Here is a 17493-nt window from a genome sequence, read left to right as displayed (position 1 = left end):
ACAACAAAATTAAGTTAATTTAATCGAAAACGTAAACATAAAGACGTCTCATTTACATCGCGCGGCTTCGAGAGCGAGTGCGACGGAAAACTTTAGTCACGTCTTACGCCCCGTGCTAGGCTAGCTGAGACGCGTTGTTTCTTTGAGATATACCTACTGTAACGTGATATTGTTCTGAAATCGTGCAAGCTTTTTCACGATGGTATGGGAATACAGGATAAGTAAAACCTTTTCCTGTATATTTCTCGTTACCCACTGGCAACTGGAACCGAGGCTAATCCTATTACAGTAACTAGTGGCTGCAGAACCAAGTACTTACCTGATAGAGCGTTGAGTCCTTGCCAACGCAGTTGGAGAGCCAATTCCTGGGTAATGATGAACATTTCTATGTGGTTTATTTATAGAGCTAAGTTAAATTTTATTACTTTCTCGTTTTGCAGTCATACTATGTATATACCTATGTTGCTAGAATGTAATGTCAATTTTACTATAGTGGTAGATGAAATAACGTGGATTTTGTTACTTATTTCAAGCACGTTTGATGCGAAACATGACCAGCACTTGTGATTACGTTTAAATTACATTCGTTTCGCTACGAATATTCAATTTTAGTTTACTGGAAAACTGTATTGTGAGCGCTTGTTTATCATGTTGATATAAAAATTTACTTAAGTACTATTTTATGTAAGTATTATACTCCAGAGTTACTGGTTGTTTTCAGGACAACACTGAGTGCCTGTTTCACTAAAATTGGGCATTACCTAAGTGATGGGTGCCCAACGTGTCAGATAAAATACCCTGCATTTTTGACTTACATCATGAGCACGAGTCTAGAATCTACCAATTAAAGTCGAATAGCAGCGGAATTACCTACAGCGAGGTATAAAGGCTCTCAAAACACTGGAAAAGAGTAGCGAATAGTTATTTCAATCAAGTACCTAAGTCAGTTCCTTGAATAAGGCATGCCTAAATGCCTATGTCAGTTATGATAAATGTGTTAATGAGGGGGTTTATAGCGTAGATCTTAGGTTTATGTATAAAAGAAACAAGCCAATTCTTCATTATGAAATAAAAACTTTTATTACATATTATCAGTTCAAATATCGTATTTACATTCTTTTAATTAAACCATTAAAAGCACATTGTTTTATACTTAAGGGATACATTTTAAATAGGTAGATCAAAAGTATCTGGAGAGTACCTAATTATACAATATGTCATAGTTGTCTAAGGACTGATTTTGCTAACATCTATAAAAGTTATCAAATTAGTTGCTGACCCCATCTTAGACTTGACAGCAACAACTAACTATTGCAAAATCAGACCAATAACACAATGCAACGTTCAGAGTCATATAATCATACTTTTCCCCAGACAACTTTGATCTTACTATTAAAAAAATAAACCTTACAATCTAAATCATAATTAAATCAGCAGTACATTTTTTTCATGATACTTAAAATAAGAAAATGTATAGTTAATCAATTAAAAATAAAATAAATCTCATCAAATCCAGACTTAGTACGGGATAGTTACGACTGCAATGGCATCTCATATAGGACTGTCATTTACTAATATAACTCATAAAAATTAAAACCTAATAGATTAATTATATTTACAAATCGGATGTCGTCAATACGGACAGCAACAAACATCACATTCGAATACGTCGTTCAAAAGTGTATTTCGCTGCTGACGGTACTCGTAATTAATAAACTGCAAACATTTTCAGTTCTTCATTGGGAAAAATTTTCATTGAGCGAATATTGGAAAATAATGTGCCACCGTAAAGTCTGTTTTTTAATCTCCGATACAAAATAATGATAGATTCTGAACGGTTCCTCAACAGTCGATTGTCCCGCTATTAAGTGACGTATCGTTCTATTGGCGGGACAATCGACTGTTGGTTAACCGTTCAGAATCTGTCAATTTAGTATCTGAGATTAAAAAACAGACTATAGTTATAGTACAATGCTTTTATGAAAGCTCGATTTTTATTGCCTTGACCGGTCGACACGGACGCTCAACAAAAACAATCCTTAAAACAAATGCAACACAACAGAATTTCCACTAGACCTCATCATATACATAAATGCTCCATTTACTTCGCCCTAACAGTTATATGTTACATTGTACGCACATAGTGCGAGCGTGCCTCACTCAACGGGTGAAAATTATCATTCTCTCTATCAATATTATTCTTTAATTTTTTTACATAAAATTCAACAAATCAATGTACATACAATCGAACGTACCTATTGCATCATTTAAAATTTTACGAACTATTTTGGTGTTGAAATGCGGAGACGACGAGCGAAGAATGACTTTTCTTGTTTCCACTCTAGAAATGGCCCTTTTATCACGCCATACTTAAAATATACGTATACTTTTAAGTATTGACTCTAGCAATCTCATAATTTTCGTCTCACCAACTATTTCCAATAATATTCCAATATTAACTCGATTCTGTTAAAAGCACTCTCTTATCCACTTAACTTCTAAAAAGTGAACTTTAAAATTGTGACCATGTATCTAACATGTCAACTGTCATAACAACAAACAATAACAAATTTTTTATAATAAAAATTATTTACAATTATTACTGTATATAACTACAAAAAAAGCCAATTATTGTGGGTTACATCCTATGGCCGCAAATACAAAAGAAGGCCAGTGAGTTAGGGGCATATCCCATGGCCGCAAGTTTACCCAAAACGGGCCGTGCCTCTCCGTGCCGGCCGCAGCAGACTCCCCCGCGGCACGGCCGTGACATGAGCCTCAGAGGGAGGTGCGGCGGACGCGCGGTGGCGCCGGGATCCCGCCGCAGCGGCGAGCCCCAGCCCTAATCCTGTGTCATCTGCCTACTCCGGTCCTTGAACTTTGTGCAGTGCTAAGAGTGCTTTATGCGGACGAAAATTTGAACTTTTTACATTTATTTATTTCGTGCCTTATATATCCGTTCTTCTGCCTGATTAATTCATCGTTATTTAGTTATACATTTTACAATAGTTTTAGAATAAGTATTTATAAGTATACACTTACGCCATTCAGTTTGGCGCATGTCTCAGGCTGCTAGCCAGCCTTCATCGACTACATCACAGGACCTCGTGCAGTGTCCTGAATGCCCCAGCGGGTCTCGCCTGTACAGGGGACAGAGAGGTCTAAATATCCACAAAGCCAGAGTCCACAAAATATCAGATGCCACACCACAGGCTGCCGGGAACATCCCACCGCCCGCAGCGCCGGGCGGCGCCGGCGACGGCCAACAGACCCCCGCGGCAGAGCTCTGGCGGGAGCTAAGTAACTACAAGCAGTCCCGCCCCACGGTCAAGCGCATACCTCGCGGGGCGAGGACCACTGTAGCGACCTCTCTGTCCTCCTGTATAAACGACGTCACCAATAAAAATGATATAAGCAGCTGGAAAAATCTTTTGACTTTCTCATACAGAACACTGCACGTGGCCAGGGGAAAGGATAATGCTACAGGGGGCTCCCTAACCCAGAAAATAAAAAAAAACTGTAGCCATCCGGACCATTACCAAGAAACAAGGAAAATTCTTTTGATGAAACATAAAACTAGCAATATTACGCAAAAAGTTGCTTCTAAACTAAATGACGGGGACATAAAGGGAGCCGCCTGTCTCCTTTTTTCCAGTGATGCAGTCGCCCCCGACACCCCGGAGACCCTGTCAGCGCTGGAGTCGAAGCACCCGCCTCCAGCAGCCACCTTGACTCTGCCGGATGCCCCCGATCCTTCTGCCCGCACACCCGAGGCAACACAGGAAGAGGTGCAGGCCGCGATCGCATCCTTCAGGAACGGGTCGGCCGGTGGCATCGACGGCCTAACACCGCAACATTTGAAAGACCTGATTTGCGGAGCTACAGGAGTCGCCGGCCGGACGCTGCTGGATGCTGTGACGCGGCTTGCGAACCTAATGCTCTCGGGCAAAGTATGCGAAGACATAGTCGACCTTTTATATGGCGCCAACTTATGCGCACTAAATAAAAAGGATGGGGGCATACGACCGATCGCGGTCGGTAACACTCTCCGCCGCATGGTGTCCAAAATCTGCTGCAAGCATATTCTAAATAATCTTTCATCGAAATTCCAACCAACACAGCTCGGTTTCGGAACAAAAGGAGGCTGTGAGGCCGCAGTGCACGCGGCGCGCAGCTTCCTGCAGCACGGCGGCGGGGAGGTGCTGCTGAAGGTGGATGTAGCCAATGCCTTCAATTCGGTCGACCGGGGCGCCCTGCTGACAGAAATTAAAGACCACATCCCCGACATCTTCCACTACATGTGGCAATGTTACAGTAAACCGACGAAATTAATATATAAAAACCATCTCCTACAATCAGCCGTCGGCTGCCAGCAGGGCGACCCGCTGGGTCCGGCCATTTTCAGCCTCGCGATACACCCACATATCTCTTCCCTTGCCTCGAAATTTAATGTGTGGTACTTGGACGACGGGACACTGGGGGGTGAAGCGAACACAGTTCTTTCAGATTTACAAAATATCATAAACAAATTTGACTCGATTGGTTTAAAGCTAAATTTTTCCAAATGTGAACTTTTTGTTAGTGAACGAATACCTCCTGGCGAAAAACAGCAAATAATTAACAAATTTAATAGTTTAGCTCCAAACATAAAATTAATAAACAAAAGTTCGCTTCGCCTCCTGGGTGCCCCGGTGTTGGACGATTCCGTAGAATCGTTTACCACCGAAAAAATTACGAAATTCGAGGAATCGTCCAAAAAGCTTAAGGAACTAAGCCCACACATGGCATATTGCATTATAAAATATTGTCTTTTTGTCCCAAAATTTAATTATGTCCTGAGATGTACCACACTTTGGAAACACAAAATCCTCCTAAATTCTTTAGACGACCTGGTCAGGAAAACACTCGTCGAAATTCTAAATTGCCCGCTTAACGACAAGTCCTGGATGCAGGCAACATTGCCAATAAGATTTGGAGGCACGGGAATCAGAAGTGTATCCGCGGTGGCACTGCCGGCGTTCCTGTCCTCAGCTCACAGCACCTCTGACCTCTATGGAAAAATTATTTACCCATCACTTGGTGATGTTGAGGTCACGTGCTTGGCTGAGGCGAGGAACGCATGGCTGGATGTTACTGGCCGGAGCCAAAGTCTCCCGATTGTGCCTGGCTCGCAGAGGCTCTGGGACGAGCCGCTCTGTACACAGGTCCAAAAAAACCTCATAGACTCGGCACAAAACCCTGCAGAGCGAGCCCGTCTCATGGCGGCTGCGGAGCCGGAGTCAGGGTATTGGCTACATGCACTCCCGTCAACCATCTTAGGGACCCACCTTGACAGGTCGACTTTCTCGTTGGCAATCAGCCTGAGACTTGGCGCCAAAATAAATGAGCCACACCGCTGTCGTTGTGGCGGTGGCGTCGATGAGCTGGGCCACCACGGCCTAGCGTGTCAGCGCAGCGCAGGCCGGCTGTCGCGTCACGCCGCCCTGAATGACGTCATCCGCCGAGCTCTTGCCAGTGCTGGCGTCCCGGCCGTACTGGAGCCAACAGGAGTAGCGCGCGACGACGGCAAGAGGCCGGACGGAATGACGCTCATTCCTTGGAAGAATGGGCGGCCGCTGGTATGGGATGCCACATGCGTCGACACTTTGGCACAGTCACACCTACCAGCGACCGCGACCAAGGCAGGTGCGGCGGCAGCGACGGCTGAGGCGGCTAAAAGGCGCAAGTATGCAGCCCTAGGACAAGGCTACATGTTTGTGCCTTTCGGCGTAGAGACGCTGGGTCCGTGGGGGCCGGATGCAAAACTTATATACAAGGAAATTGCGACACGGCTCATCGACGCCTCCGGCGACCAAAGGGCTGGCACATACCTTGGACAAAGGATAAGCCTCGCCATTCAGCGGGGCAATGCGGCCAGCCTCTTGGGAACCTTGCCAAACGACGGCGGTGACCTAGAAAATATTTTTTACCTATTAAGGTAGGTAGTGCCCTATGGCCTACTTATTTAATTTATTAAAATATATAGTAGGTAGTTTAGTATAAGTAGATAAGGTACCTTCCAATATTTATGTATGTTTATTAAATAAAAATTAGAGGTTCAAATAAAGGTCAAATAATTATTATCACATTCATTTCTACATGTCTAATGTTGTGCGTCAGTCATTTTTCATATAATTATTATTATGATTGTGTTCGCGCACCAATCCTGAACACTTGACGAATAAGCTCGTATCTTGAGAGAAGCCTGGCAAGTTTTTTGTGGGCATATACGTTAATACCAAATACGTTAATGATCAATAAAAGCATAGGCAGATTCATGTTATGTCTTATTTTAAGCATACACTACCTGTGTCCACATAAAACATAGCTAGATACCACCAGAAAAAATAGTCATTTCAAAAAACTTGCCAAATTTTCAAAAATATCATTCTTCGCCGTCCGTTTCGCTTTAAATACTACCTACACTACCATTCTCTAGACCCATGACTACCCGACCACACTGGCAACTCAACTCTCCTATAGCAACTTCATGGTATTTCAGACACATCCTGTCTTTAAAAAATAAACGTGTTTTTAAACTGAAATAATAATTGTTTTATAGGTACCATTTCAGACTTTTGTGAATCCTGACAGCAATTTGATAATAACTCGGCCGAGCGTATACCGAAGTGATTCAATTGTGAGGCAAAGCAAGCAGTTTTGAATCTGAAGGGTTACTCCATCTAGAAAAAATAACGAACGAGCGAGTGCTGGCATTATTTTGAACGTTTAATGCAACGAAATCGAGTCGTGGTTAGGTCAGCAGTGCCCCGAAACTTCAGTTTTCCGTGAGCTAGAGTGACCTTCTGAACCGTAGAATGGCTTGGCATTCTATTTGGAATGCTCGGGTCCTTTTATCAACGTCAGGTGGATGCCATGCCTCGGCGCTGCGCAGTTCAATTGAATTTGTCGTGAATCATGCTGATGTTATGCCAGCCAGCCGGATTTACTGGACAAGTTAGGGTCTGGTGTATTTGGCATGTGTAGTCAAGTAGGTATAGTGAAGGGAAAAGCAACCTCACCCCGATCGGGTAGCATTGTGACTCTGGGTGGGGTCATGTTTATTTGACCCAGACTTTTAAAACCGACTTTGTTATCAGAACCGCTAGTATTAAGTTTTTCATGAAATACTTATTATGTTTTATTGGAAATGTTTTAAAAGACCATGAAGTGCTTACCTTATTATTAGTTTTAAAAAATCTTTTTAGCTTGTATTTTATGAAATCTGTACTTTTTAGAAATTGTTTTGTCTATCTAAAACTAGCTTTTACATAATGAGAGAGGGTCACTTGTGTGTAGTTCAATAGTATTAGAAGTTTTATATTTTGTAGCGTTTCTGAAGGATAAATCTATATTAAAATAGAGTTTAAAACAGTTTAGATGTAGCTAGTTGGCAGTGAGTTCCGATTTTGGTACATTTCTTATTTTTGTTCAGGCGCAGCGTCTGCATCTACGAATACAAACTCTATTGCTACAGTGTTAAGATTCATTTTTACTTACAAATGTAAACGCCCACTGCTTAACATGAAAATCTGTTGTCTACTTACTTACCACTTTACTTAAGTATGATTCAGAAATCGTCTTGAAAAATTGCACTCAAAATTATTTATCTTTTCTTAAACTGCAATTGGCACGACTTGGTGTTACCGTATATTTATGGAACTTACTTCAACTTACGCTAATCGAAATCACAGATATCCAAATTGCTACGTTCGGGTCAAGACGATTGGGAAATCTAGGCTCCACGTTGCCAATGTGACGGTCCTATTTACTGCACTCTTATAATAAACTACGGGCGTGATACCTAATTCCTGCTAGACGGTTCAAATTCAACTAGATTTAGGCTAAGACCTAGTGTCTGTTCACAATAGGACACGACACTAACAATGTACACAATAACTAACTAGCCCTCACAAAAGAACCGATTTCACTAAGCGTTTAGCTCCTTATCACCACTAGTAGGACGGTCCCACACTTCATAAATTTGAGATCTGACACGATTAAATCAATCCATTTGGTTAGTATGTGTTCGTTTTGTATTCAATTCGCGTTTATCACTGTGGAGCGAGTCCATTGCTCGGGCGCGCGGCGGCGGCGGCGGCGGCGGCGGGCAGTGCGTGCGGCGCGCCCCTACATCTACACTTGAGCACCGTGGAAGGAATAAGTGCGCATAAGAACAGATTCGCAGTGACGTGGAGTGGGGAAATTGAACAGACAGTGATTTTCAATGTTATTTTGATGGTTATAGCTGAGGCACAAGGAAGTTTTAAGTTCGCTGCGCGCATTGTTTGGAACAACATACCTCCCCCACTCCACTACACTGCAGTGAAATACTTCCAAACAGCAGAGCTCTTAGACAATTATAAATCTTAAAATATAAATAAACATCTTCTCAAAATGTCTCCCAAATTATGAGCATATATCCAGCATAAAAATCTTTTAAAATAACGCGTCATATTCTCTTTTTTCTTTTCATTTTTTTATAGATATACAACATGGCACACTGTTATGTAATAATAAATTAGTACGCCGGTACCTAGTTACCTTGTCACCATAGAATAATTGAATAATATGGATGGATATAAGAAGCTTAACAAGCGCATTATATAACATTCAAAACAACGGTTGGACAAATCATAACAGGATTCCACACTCGGGGGCTTATACAGACGTCTCTCTCTAAGCCCCTAAGTGTGAAAGAGACAACAGGATAGCGCATCAGATGCGTTAAGACAACGCGGTCGTAGTTGGTCCTCTGCGTTGTGAATTAAGACTAATTGTGAGGAGTCTCGAGGACGCCTCATTTGATGGCCGCGTGGCGATTCTCCGTGTGTAGGCAGACGCCCTCCACTGTGAATATTGACACCTCTGAAACAATGAACATCAATGATGATCATTAGATGTATGTTTTTTCTTTCACAAATATGCTCAAAAAGTTCTTTAAGAAAACTTATTCAAAAAGGCATGTATCAAGTAGGCATGGGTATGACCTTGAATACCAATTGAAATGTAATACTAATGTTGATGTTTTGGTAAGACGGTATTTCTGTAACTGTAATTACCAGATATAGTGGTAATCAGGCTACTTATGCTTGATAAAATACAAATTTTTAAACCGCTACTGCTATAACCACGAATTGTTGTTTGTTTCAGACTTCGTTTAAAACTTCGTACCGTCAAGCACGAGCACCTCAACCCTAACCTAATCACAAGCAATCATAAAGTACAAACACCTCCCACAACATACCGGCAAACTCACCATCATGCAGCTCCTCCAGCCTTCTCGGCAGATGCGCGAAGTAGCCGTGTCTCAACGCGGCGTGGGCGGCCAACCTGCGGGCCGGGTCGGGCTGCAGCAACACGGCGGCCAAGCGCTCGGCCGGGCGGCCCGCGTCGCGTAGCCTGGGGAAGGCGGAGCCCAACCCGCGGCCCGGACAGAGCCCCCAGCGGGCCGTGTGCTCGCGCAGGCCGGGCAGCCGGGTCACGCCGGACCAGGACTCCTCGGTGGGTGTGCCGACTACCTGTGTGGGGATTTGGGTGTGAATGAATGGTGGACTGGTGGTGTGATTTTTGCTGTGGTTAAAGGAATAGAGTGACTGAACAAAATGTTCAAGTTAGTAAAAGGGTTAAAGTTAAGACCGTGTGGGAATTCAAAAGTTACAATACGTTTTAACTAATATACTGTTTTGTCCCTCTCTGTCAAAGAACAAATTGTTCTTTGTCGGAGAGGGACAAAACAGTTTATTAGTTAAAACGTTCTGTAAATTCTCTATGAATAAGGGGGAAAATCTTTATTCTTCGTTGTAAAATGGCATAATTCTTAACGAATAACAAAAATAAACAACTCTCAATTCGGAAACGGGCAAAATTCACAGCGTGTATAATAACAGCGCCAAAGCCAGCTTCTAACGCGTCCGTGAGGTGACATTTTCTTTACAGACAATAATAATGCGCACGCTTTTTGAACATACAACGGCTAACATTTCTGCCCACCGTGTCCAACCAATGAACATGACCTACCCCTACTCTTTCACCACACGTACCTTAAAGATCTTGTCGAGCTGGTCGTGCGTGTCCCTCACGCCGGGGAAGGCGGGCAGGCCGCACAGCATCTCCACGAAGATGCAGCCCACGCCCCACATGTCCAGCGACGTCGAGTACTCCGTGGAGCCGAGGAGGACGTCTGTTGGGAGGGAGGTGAGGGGTCAAGTTATATTGGTCAAGTTCTTCGGAGGGTGTTGAAGGATCAGCTTGTGCTGTTCAAGTTCTTCTGACATGACTATTAGGTATTTTAAGGTTGTGACTGTAATTGCAAAGGTCTACGCCTCTACATGTCCAGAGGTGTAGAGCACTCCGTGGAGCCGAGGAGCACGTCTGTTGAGAGGGAGGTGAGGGGTCAGGTTATGTTGGGAAAATTGTATAGTATATACCTATTAGCTCGATCGGACGATGACGATGTGATACCGTCTACCGTAGTACACTCATTTTTGTTGTGAATATGTCATGAGTTGTGACTGCAAAGATCTCGATTCGACATATCCAGCGACGTCGAGCACTTGGTTGACCCGAGGAGACAACTATCTATTGCGAGGATATGGAAGATCATGTATGTTGTAAACATTTCAATCACATGTGTCCAAATGTCTGAAGGAGTTGAGCTATATGTGTGTGTTTGTGTACTTAAATACTGTTTATTTATACATACACATTCTAACATAACACGTACACAAAAAACCAAATCAAGATGAATGTGCATGACTCACCAGGCGGTCTATACCACAGCGTGACCACTTCGTGTGAATACGTGTGGCTGGGCACGGACTTGGCCCTCGCGAGGCCGAAGTCCGCCAGTTTCAGCTCCCCGCCGCAGCTGATGAGGAGGTTCTGGGGTTTCACGTCTCTGTTGGGAGGACAAAGATTAGCTTAGTATTCAATTACAAAGGTATTTTTGGTTGGCTAACTTTTCTGCTGCCTGCATAGTTCAATTGTCGCCTCTACATATCAAAACAATAACCTTTTCGCTCAATGTGTGCCCTGCTCGTCAAGGCTGTCTTTAAAGATATTGATGACAACGATGCAAATGTTGACGATAGTATTGGTAGATTAATCTGAGTAAGTAACAAGTGTAATACATCGAATCCAAAACTTTCCATCGAATCCAATACTAACTGTACCATAACAATACTACTATCTGATGACAACAATGATGACGTGATCCGGTACGTTGCAGCTGTCGTTGCTCTTTCCACATAGCGGCTTCCACTGGAGTATGGGAACATCAAGTACGGTTCGATTCAATTGTCATCTGGATTCAACCGCTACTCTTACAGCATTACAATTTTACAATACAATACTTTTTATTCGCACCAAAGCCAGAGAGTTCAAAAATGGCCTAAAGGTCGAACTAGACATCATTAACCCATAAAGTTTCTCCCCACAAACCTGTGCAGCACCCGCCGCCGGTGGCAGTAGGCGAGCCCGCGCAGCAGCTGGTACATGAAGAGGCGCACGTTGTGGTGGTTCAGCCCGCCCGGGTGCCGCTCCATGTACTGCGAGAGGTCCGTGTCCTGAGGGGAGGGTGGAGGGGTTATTCACGTGTTATGTTACATTCAATGGGAGCCGTGGGTGACGTTATGACTTTCTAAGGCTATACATATTTTGTGGGATCCCGATCTATTACAAACGGTTGTGGCTGAAGAGAAATTTCAAGATCGAAGGTTCAAACACACACATCCAAACGATGACAGATATTTCTTCGACAGAACCGCAGGATCTTGGAGACACCTATATCATACTGTACCTATAATGTTCTTGTGCTGATACAGTTTTAACTGCTTTGTCAAAGTCACATCCTTTGAGACCTGTGGCTCCGGCCTGCCGCATCGTTTGACTCAGAAAGTCGATAGAAGAACATTACCAAGTCATCTCCCTTCCAGAATCCCTTGACCTCACTATACACACTATATCCCCTGAAATCTAGTACTCACAACAAACTCGAACACGAAGGTGAGCGTCTCCCGCGTGTGCACGATGTCGTGCAGCGTCACTATGTTGGCGTGCTTCAGCTCCTTCAGCAGCGACGCCTCGCGGATGGCCGTGAAGGGCGCGCCCTCCTCCTCTTGCAGCCGGATCTCTTTTAGTGCTACCACTTGCTGTGTTAGGCTGGTGGATCTTGGAGACACCTATACTATACCATACCTACATATTCTTGTTTGATACCGTTGTGACTGCTTTGTCAAACGTTCATTGGGAGCGGTGGGTGACGTTATGATATTCTGAGGTTATACTTTGTAGGATCCCGACCTTAGATAGTCGGTTGCAGCTGAATAGGGAAGAGAACCTTGAGGTCCTTCAAACACTCCCAATAACCAATATTTCCTTGACAGAGCCGCAGGATCTTGGAGATACCTATGCCACACCATATCTATATGTTCTTGTGTTGATGAAGAAAGAGACCGTATTGCAGCCAATCCGGCTAGAATCTTGTATCCTCATAATAAACGCTTTTACCCTAGACTCCAGTACTTGACGTCCCAATAGCTGCTTTATCCCCTAGAACCTAGTACTTACAACAAACTCGAACACGAAGGTGAGCGTCTCCCGCGTGTGCACGATGTCGTGCAGCGTCACTATGTTGGCGTGCTTCAGCTCCTTCAGCAGCGACGCCTCGCGGATGGCCGTGAAGGGCGCGCCCTCCTCCTCTTGCAGCCGGATCTCTTTCAGCGCCACCACTTGCTGTGTTAGGCTGGTGGGTCTTGGAGACACTTATATCACACCATACCTACATATTCTGCTTTGATACCGTTGTGACAGCTTTCCCCGCATCACAAGCCCAACGTCACATCCTTTGTGACCTAATACTTTAGCCCGCTACATCATTTAACTTACACAGCCGATAGTAGCTGAATGAGGAAAGAGACCAAATTCCAACCATCCCGGGTAGAATCTCTTAACCACCCAGTAAACGCTTTTATCCTAGAATCCAATACTTGACATCCCAATAGACGCTTTTCTCCCTAGAATCCAGTACTTGACATCCCAATAGCCGCTTTACCCCCTAGAATCCAGTACTCACAACAAACTCGAACACGAAGGTGAGCGTCTCCCGCGTGTGCACGATGTCGTGCAGCGTCACTATGTTGGCGTGCTTCAGCTCCTTCAGCAGCGACGCCTCGCGGATGGCCGTGAAGGGCGCGCCCTCCTCCTCTTGCAGCCGGATCTCTTTCAGCGCCACCACTTGCTGGGTTAGGCTGGGGGGAGAAGGGATTAGTTAGATTGATAGATAAGGAGAAGGGAGTGGTTAGATAAATAAGTAAGAGAAAAAATATTTGTGGACCAAGAAATATTGATAACAAATTTTACATTACAACTTAATTGGGTTGCTAAAGGTTAGGTTTGGGTTATGTTTGCTTTGTGATCTATTACCAGTGGTAGTGAAAATGACCGCTATGAATTGTAAGGGAGGATTGCAACGTGGAACGAAACTATGTAATACCACGGGGAGTGGTAATGAATACTGGTGGTGTAACAAGATGGACAATCCTTTGTTAGAATATATGGCTTGTCCTGGGCCATATTTAAACAAAATTGATGTATTCGTCTAAAGTCATGCGCCATTTTCGCTCGAACCTTACGAGCCAAGTTGAATTAGACGACTACTTATTTCATTAAATTGTTGTTTCTTTGGAATCGTTTCCGCGATGGCGTTATTAAAAAAGTTTTTCTGAACCTGCAAGTCGTTAAAAGTTCAAGACACGTGTGACCTTAATTTCCTACAGTACCTACTTGTAATACCTATAGCTCGGGAATACACAATTTATATGACACTTTTTTTTAATACAAATAAAACATAAACTAATTTAACCATGGGTGGCATTTTTTTTTGTCTTTAGGTTGGTCAGTAGTAATAATTATTAGATTCATCCATGTCTGTTTTCTGTTCAATCAGTATGATGGGATGTATCATAAAGTTATACACGAATAGATTAGTCACTCAGTCACCTTATCCCTTTATCTTACGACTATAAAACTAATCAAAAGTTAGGTTTGAGGAATAAAATATGATCTGAATCCATCTCATATTCCGCACTCACATCCTAGCTACCCAGTTACAAATGCGGAAAGCTTTACATATAAAAATTGAGCATTCATTCAGTCACGTGGTTACACTTCACCGCTCAACAACTTGTAACTTTACACCACTTGTTATAAGGTTAGGAATCGCGTACACGTAGCCCAGTATTCTTGTATGTAGAGTTGAAACGGGCCACTTCACTCAACAGTTCATGAATAATTGTTGCTCGCGGCTTGATTAGGTCTTTGTGTCAAGACCTCTGCACACCTCCGAGCATTCGCAAGATAATATAGACTGTATGCAAGGGGAATAAAGGTTATTGTGAAGTGGGTTTAGCCGTAGTATATTCTATAATCATTATGTCTAACATTGAAAAGCATGTATTACAGCATGTTACCGACGACGTTGTTCCTGTTCAATAATTTCTTGTTTTAAAATAAATACTGAAAAGCTGTTTTCCCGGAAGTATGATAAAATTGATAAGTGAAAGACACAGTCTTGTTCAATGCTCTTCTCAATAGTTCTATGGGTTACTATATTCTCAATATTAGGCTGCAAACATATTTAGGGGTTTGTAATTTCTAAGGTTTTGTCAGACTGTTCTGTACGCAGTGTGTAGTAGACAGATAAAATCTTAGGAATTACAAAATTTACAAACGCTCTTTAAATTCAGATACTTAACTATATTTAATTTCCCACCACATTTTAAAATTGTACCAATCAGATAACAAAGGAGTAATATTTTAACTTAGAACAAATAAAACTTTAATATTCGGAATTAAATTATGAATGGGAAAAATCTCAAATATAAGTTTTACACGTAGATACCTAGGTATAACATTTTTGGAGCGACAGAGTGAATTATGGCGAGTCGTAAAACACCCAACACAGGTGTGCAATTTTACATAAAGTGCACTATAAAGATCTATTATTCTATTATCTACTATTCTAGAAGAAACAAAGGATTATAAAATAACGTGAATTGTAAAGAAACATTGTGATCATAGCATATTTTATTTAGCATATTAGCTTTTATAGAAAAAATGTATATGTACGGTGGCCTGCGCCTAAAAGTATACAGGCGGAGTTTTTAAAATAGCGATCCCTGATGATGAAGGGACCAGCTACATCTGTTTTAAATCCGGGGACGTGTTGTGTATGATGTGTGTAGCAGTGGTGTTTATGTGGATGTGCTTGAGCAGCATGTGAGCTTGAGATCGCTATTTTAAAAACTCCACCTGTATACTTTTAGGCGCAGGCCACCGTACATATATTGGTCTATCTTATAATAGCTATTTCTCGTGTTCTAGTCCGACGACCTTACATCATAGACATCCACTGGTGGATGTAGAGCTATCTCTAGGAGCGTCACCACACTGTGTCCTCAGATTTAAATATTAATTGTCTTATTGACTTGTGGAATTATGAAATGGATATCTGTATGAACTTAGAACTAAGTTATACAAGTATACATGGTTATGTGATCAATATGCTATTTAGAGTTAACCTACCCAGTTCAGCAGACCACATACTAACATGAACCTCTAAATTGAAGCATAAAATGTGATAATACACGCGCAATGGAACGGAAAATCATAAACATATATTTGTGCGCTGAACCGAAATGTACAAGTCATACACTGAAGGAGCAGAGCCACCGGACAGCGAGGGTACAGTAGAGAAACTACTTCGACAAATTTAATAGAGTATTTTTCTACTCTATTCTCTATGGAGGTTCACCTGGCTTTCTCGAATGGAATCTTTGTGCGCACCCCCAAGGTCTTAACTTCCTTCCTAAGCCTGGACCGTAACTAATGAATTTCACCATAGGTTATGGATTTTGTATGTCAAGCTATAACAACCGTCCACACCTGGACTTACTTCCTAGGAAGGCTAGAAAACTCTGTCCTCAACATTTCTTATGTCACCATTACAGTTGCCAGTTCAGCCGGCTGAAGCTCCCGCGCTACAACAGTGAAATATTTGAGCTATACTTCTGTACTCCCTCTATAGTTCGCAGTAAAGTTGTCGGAAGTCTCGCGATATGTAAATACGATAGCGAAGTATCGCCAAGTTTGTTTACTGAACTTTCAGGATTCACGAATAAGAACTAGGTCGTGAATACCAAGTGAACTCCTCACAACATACATTTTCTTGCACGGACTGTGGGTTGGTAGAAAAAGCTTACAGCATTCAGTAAATAATTAAATAAGTAAAGATTGTTACTTACAAGTTTCTGAAATATTGTAAGCAGATTTTTGTTTCGAATGCTGTGGCTTATGCCTGGCATCTGACCTCTGGTTTCTTGATCTTGATGGTAGTAAAGTATTTATTTATACTAGTAACTCACAAAGAATTTGTGCGGCTTGACACCGCCTCTTCAAGATTATAAAAGACTGGAGAGTGAAATTTGACTAATAGCAAGGGGAGTCACAATATATTATTTAGGTCGCAGTTACATTAATATAAATATAAACAGCAGTATAATATTCATAAATTATGAAATGATGAATCCAATAAACAGTAGACATGTCGCAGCCGGATCGTATAACCCGCCGTATTACATGACGGCTAGCCGCATTACAAGACAGGGCCGCTTTGTAATGCGGCGGATCAACGTTTAGGCGTATTGAATACGGCTGAATGAAAATGCGCCGGATTGTATTCGACATCATACGTCATTCAATACGGCTGGCCGTTATGTAATACGGCGAGAGATTAGCCGCCGCTTTGAAAGATTTTAGTTTTGATTTTTAACACTCGTGGCGCTGCTTAACATAATAACAATAATAGCGTTGGATACAGATATTTGATGATGATTAAAACGAAGAAATCGTGTTAAATATGCTTGTAAACAGTACTTCAAGAACAATTTTCACGTGAAATTAAATAATTTCTATTCCGATCAATGCGGTACAGTGAAAAACGTACAAAAGTTATAACGCACATCAATCACCTAAAGTGACCATGGATTCTGCTGGTCGGCGGATTTCCAGATAATACTACTGGGTCAAAACATATGAATGTGGCCGGCAAAGGTTATTTGATCTTGAAGAGACTGCGACGAGGCAAACGTAGTGTGGGACGACCTCAGGCTATATGGGGCGGCTATTGCGAACGGTGGCTGGTTATGATTGGATGTGGAAAGCTGTAGATCGCATCCAGTGGCGGGCTTTCGGAGAGGCCTACGTCCAGAAGTGATGTTGATCATGAAGAATAATAATTCCGAAGATCCTACAATCCGAGTAGTGCCCATGAACAGTATTTTGATACTTTAATGGAAGTCCATATGATAGATTTACTCTATTATGATTACAAAAATCCTTCACCTGTAATGTCATGCTTAGTATGGACATGGTCACCCTACAATTCAGTAGTAG

The 17493-nt window shown here is 42.4% G+C and overlaps 1 protein-coding gene across 10 annotated transcripts in view; it reads right to left on the bottom strand.

The window, feature by feature from the left end:
* Positions 1–8496: 8496 nt before the first annotated feature.
* The window catches only part of LOC105386248 (cyclin-dependent kinase 14), an 81126-nt gene continuing 72129 nt past the window's right edge, over positions 8497–17493 (bottom strand). For 7 of the 10 annotated variants that reach the window (XM_048631822.1, XM_048631826.1, XM_048631829.1 and 4 more), the window contains 6 exons: positions 12027–12201; positions 11482–11606; positions 10803–10939; positions 10083–10222; positions 9287–9560; positions 8497–8907 (listed from right to left, as the gene is read on the bottom strand). In XM_048631822.1, coding sequence (XP_048487779.1) covers positions 8840–8907; positions 9287–9560; positions 10083–10222; positions 10803–10939; positions 11482–11606; positions 12027–12201 — 919 coding nt within the window. In that variant the 3' untranslated portion in view covers positions 8497–8839. Of the gene's footprint in view, positions 8908–9286; positions 9561–10082; positions 10223–10802; positions 10940–11481; positions 11607–12026; positions 12202–13114; positions 13290–17493 lie in introns of all 10 variants that reach the window. The other 3 variants (XM_048631823.1, XM_048631828.1, XM_048631825.1) reach the window with 3 other exon arrangements.

The sequence above is a fragment of the Plutella xylostella genome, chromosome 29, assembly GCF_932276165.1.
Source record: "Plutella xylostella chromosome 29, ilPluXylo3.1, whole genome shotgun sequence".
Classification (NCBI taxonomy): domain Eukaryota; kingdom Metazoa; phylum Arthropoda; class Insecta; order Lepidoptera; family Plutellidae; genus Plutella; species Plutella xylostella.
Note: the sequence above shows the minus strand (reverse complement) of the source record. Positions and strands in the feature narration are given on the sequence as shown.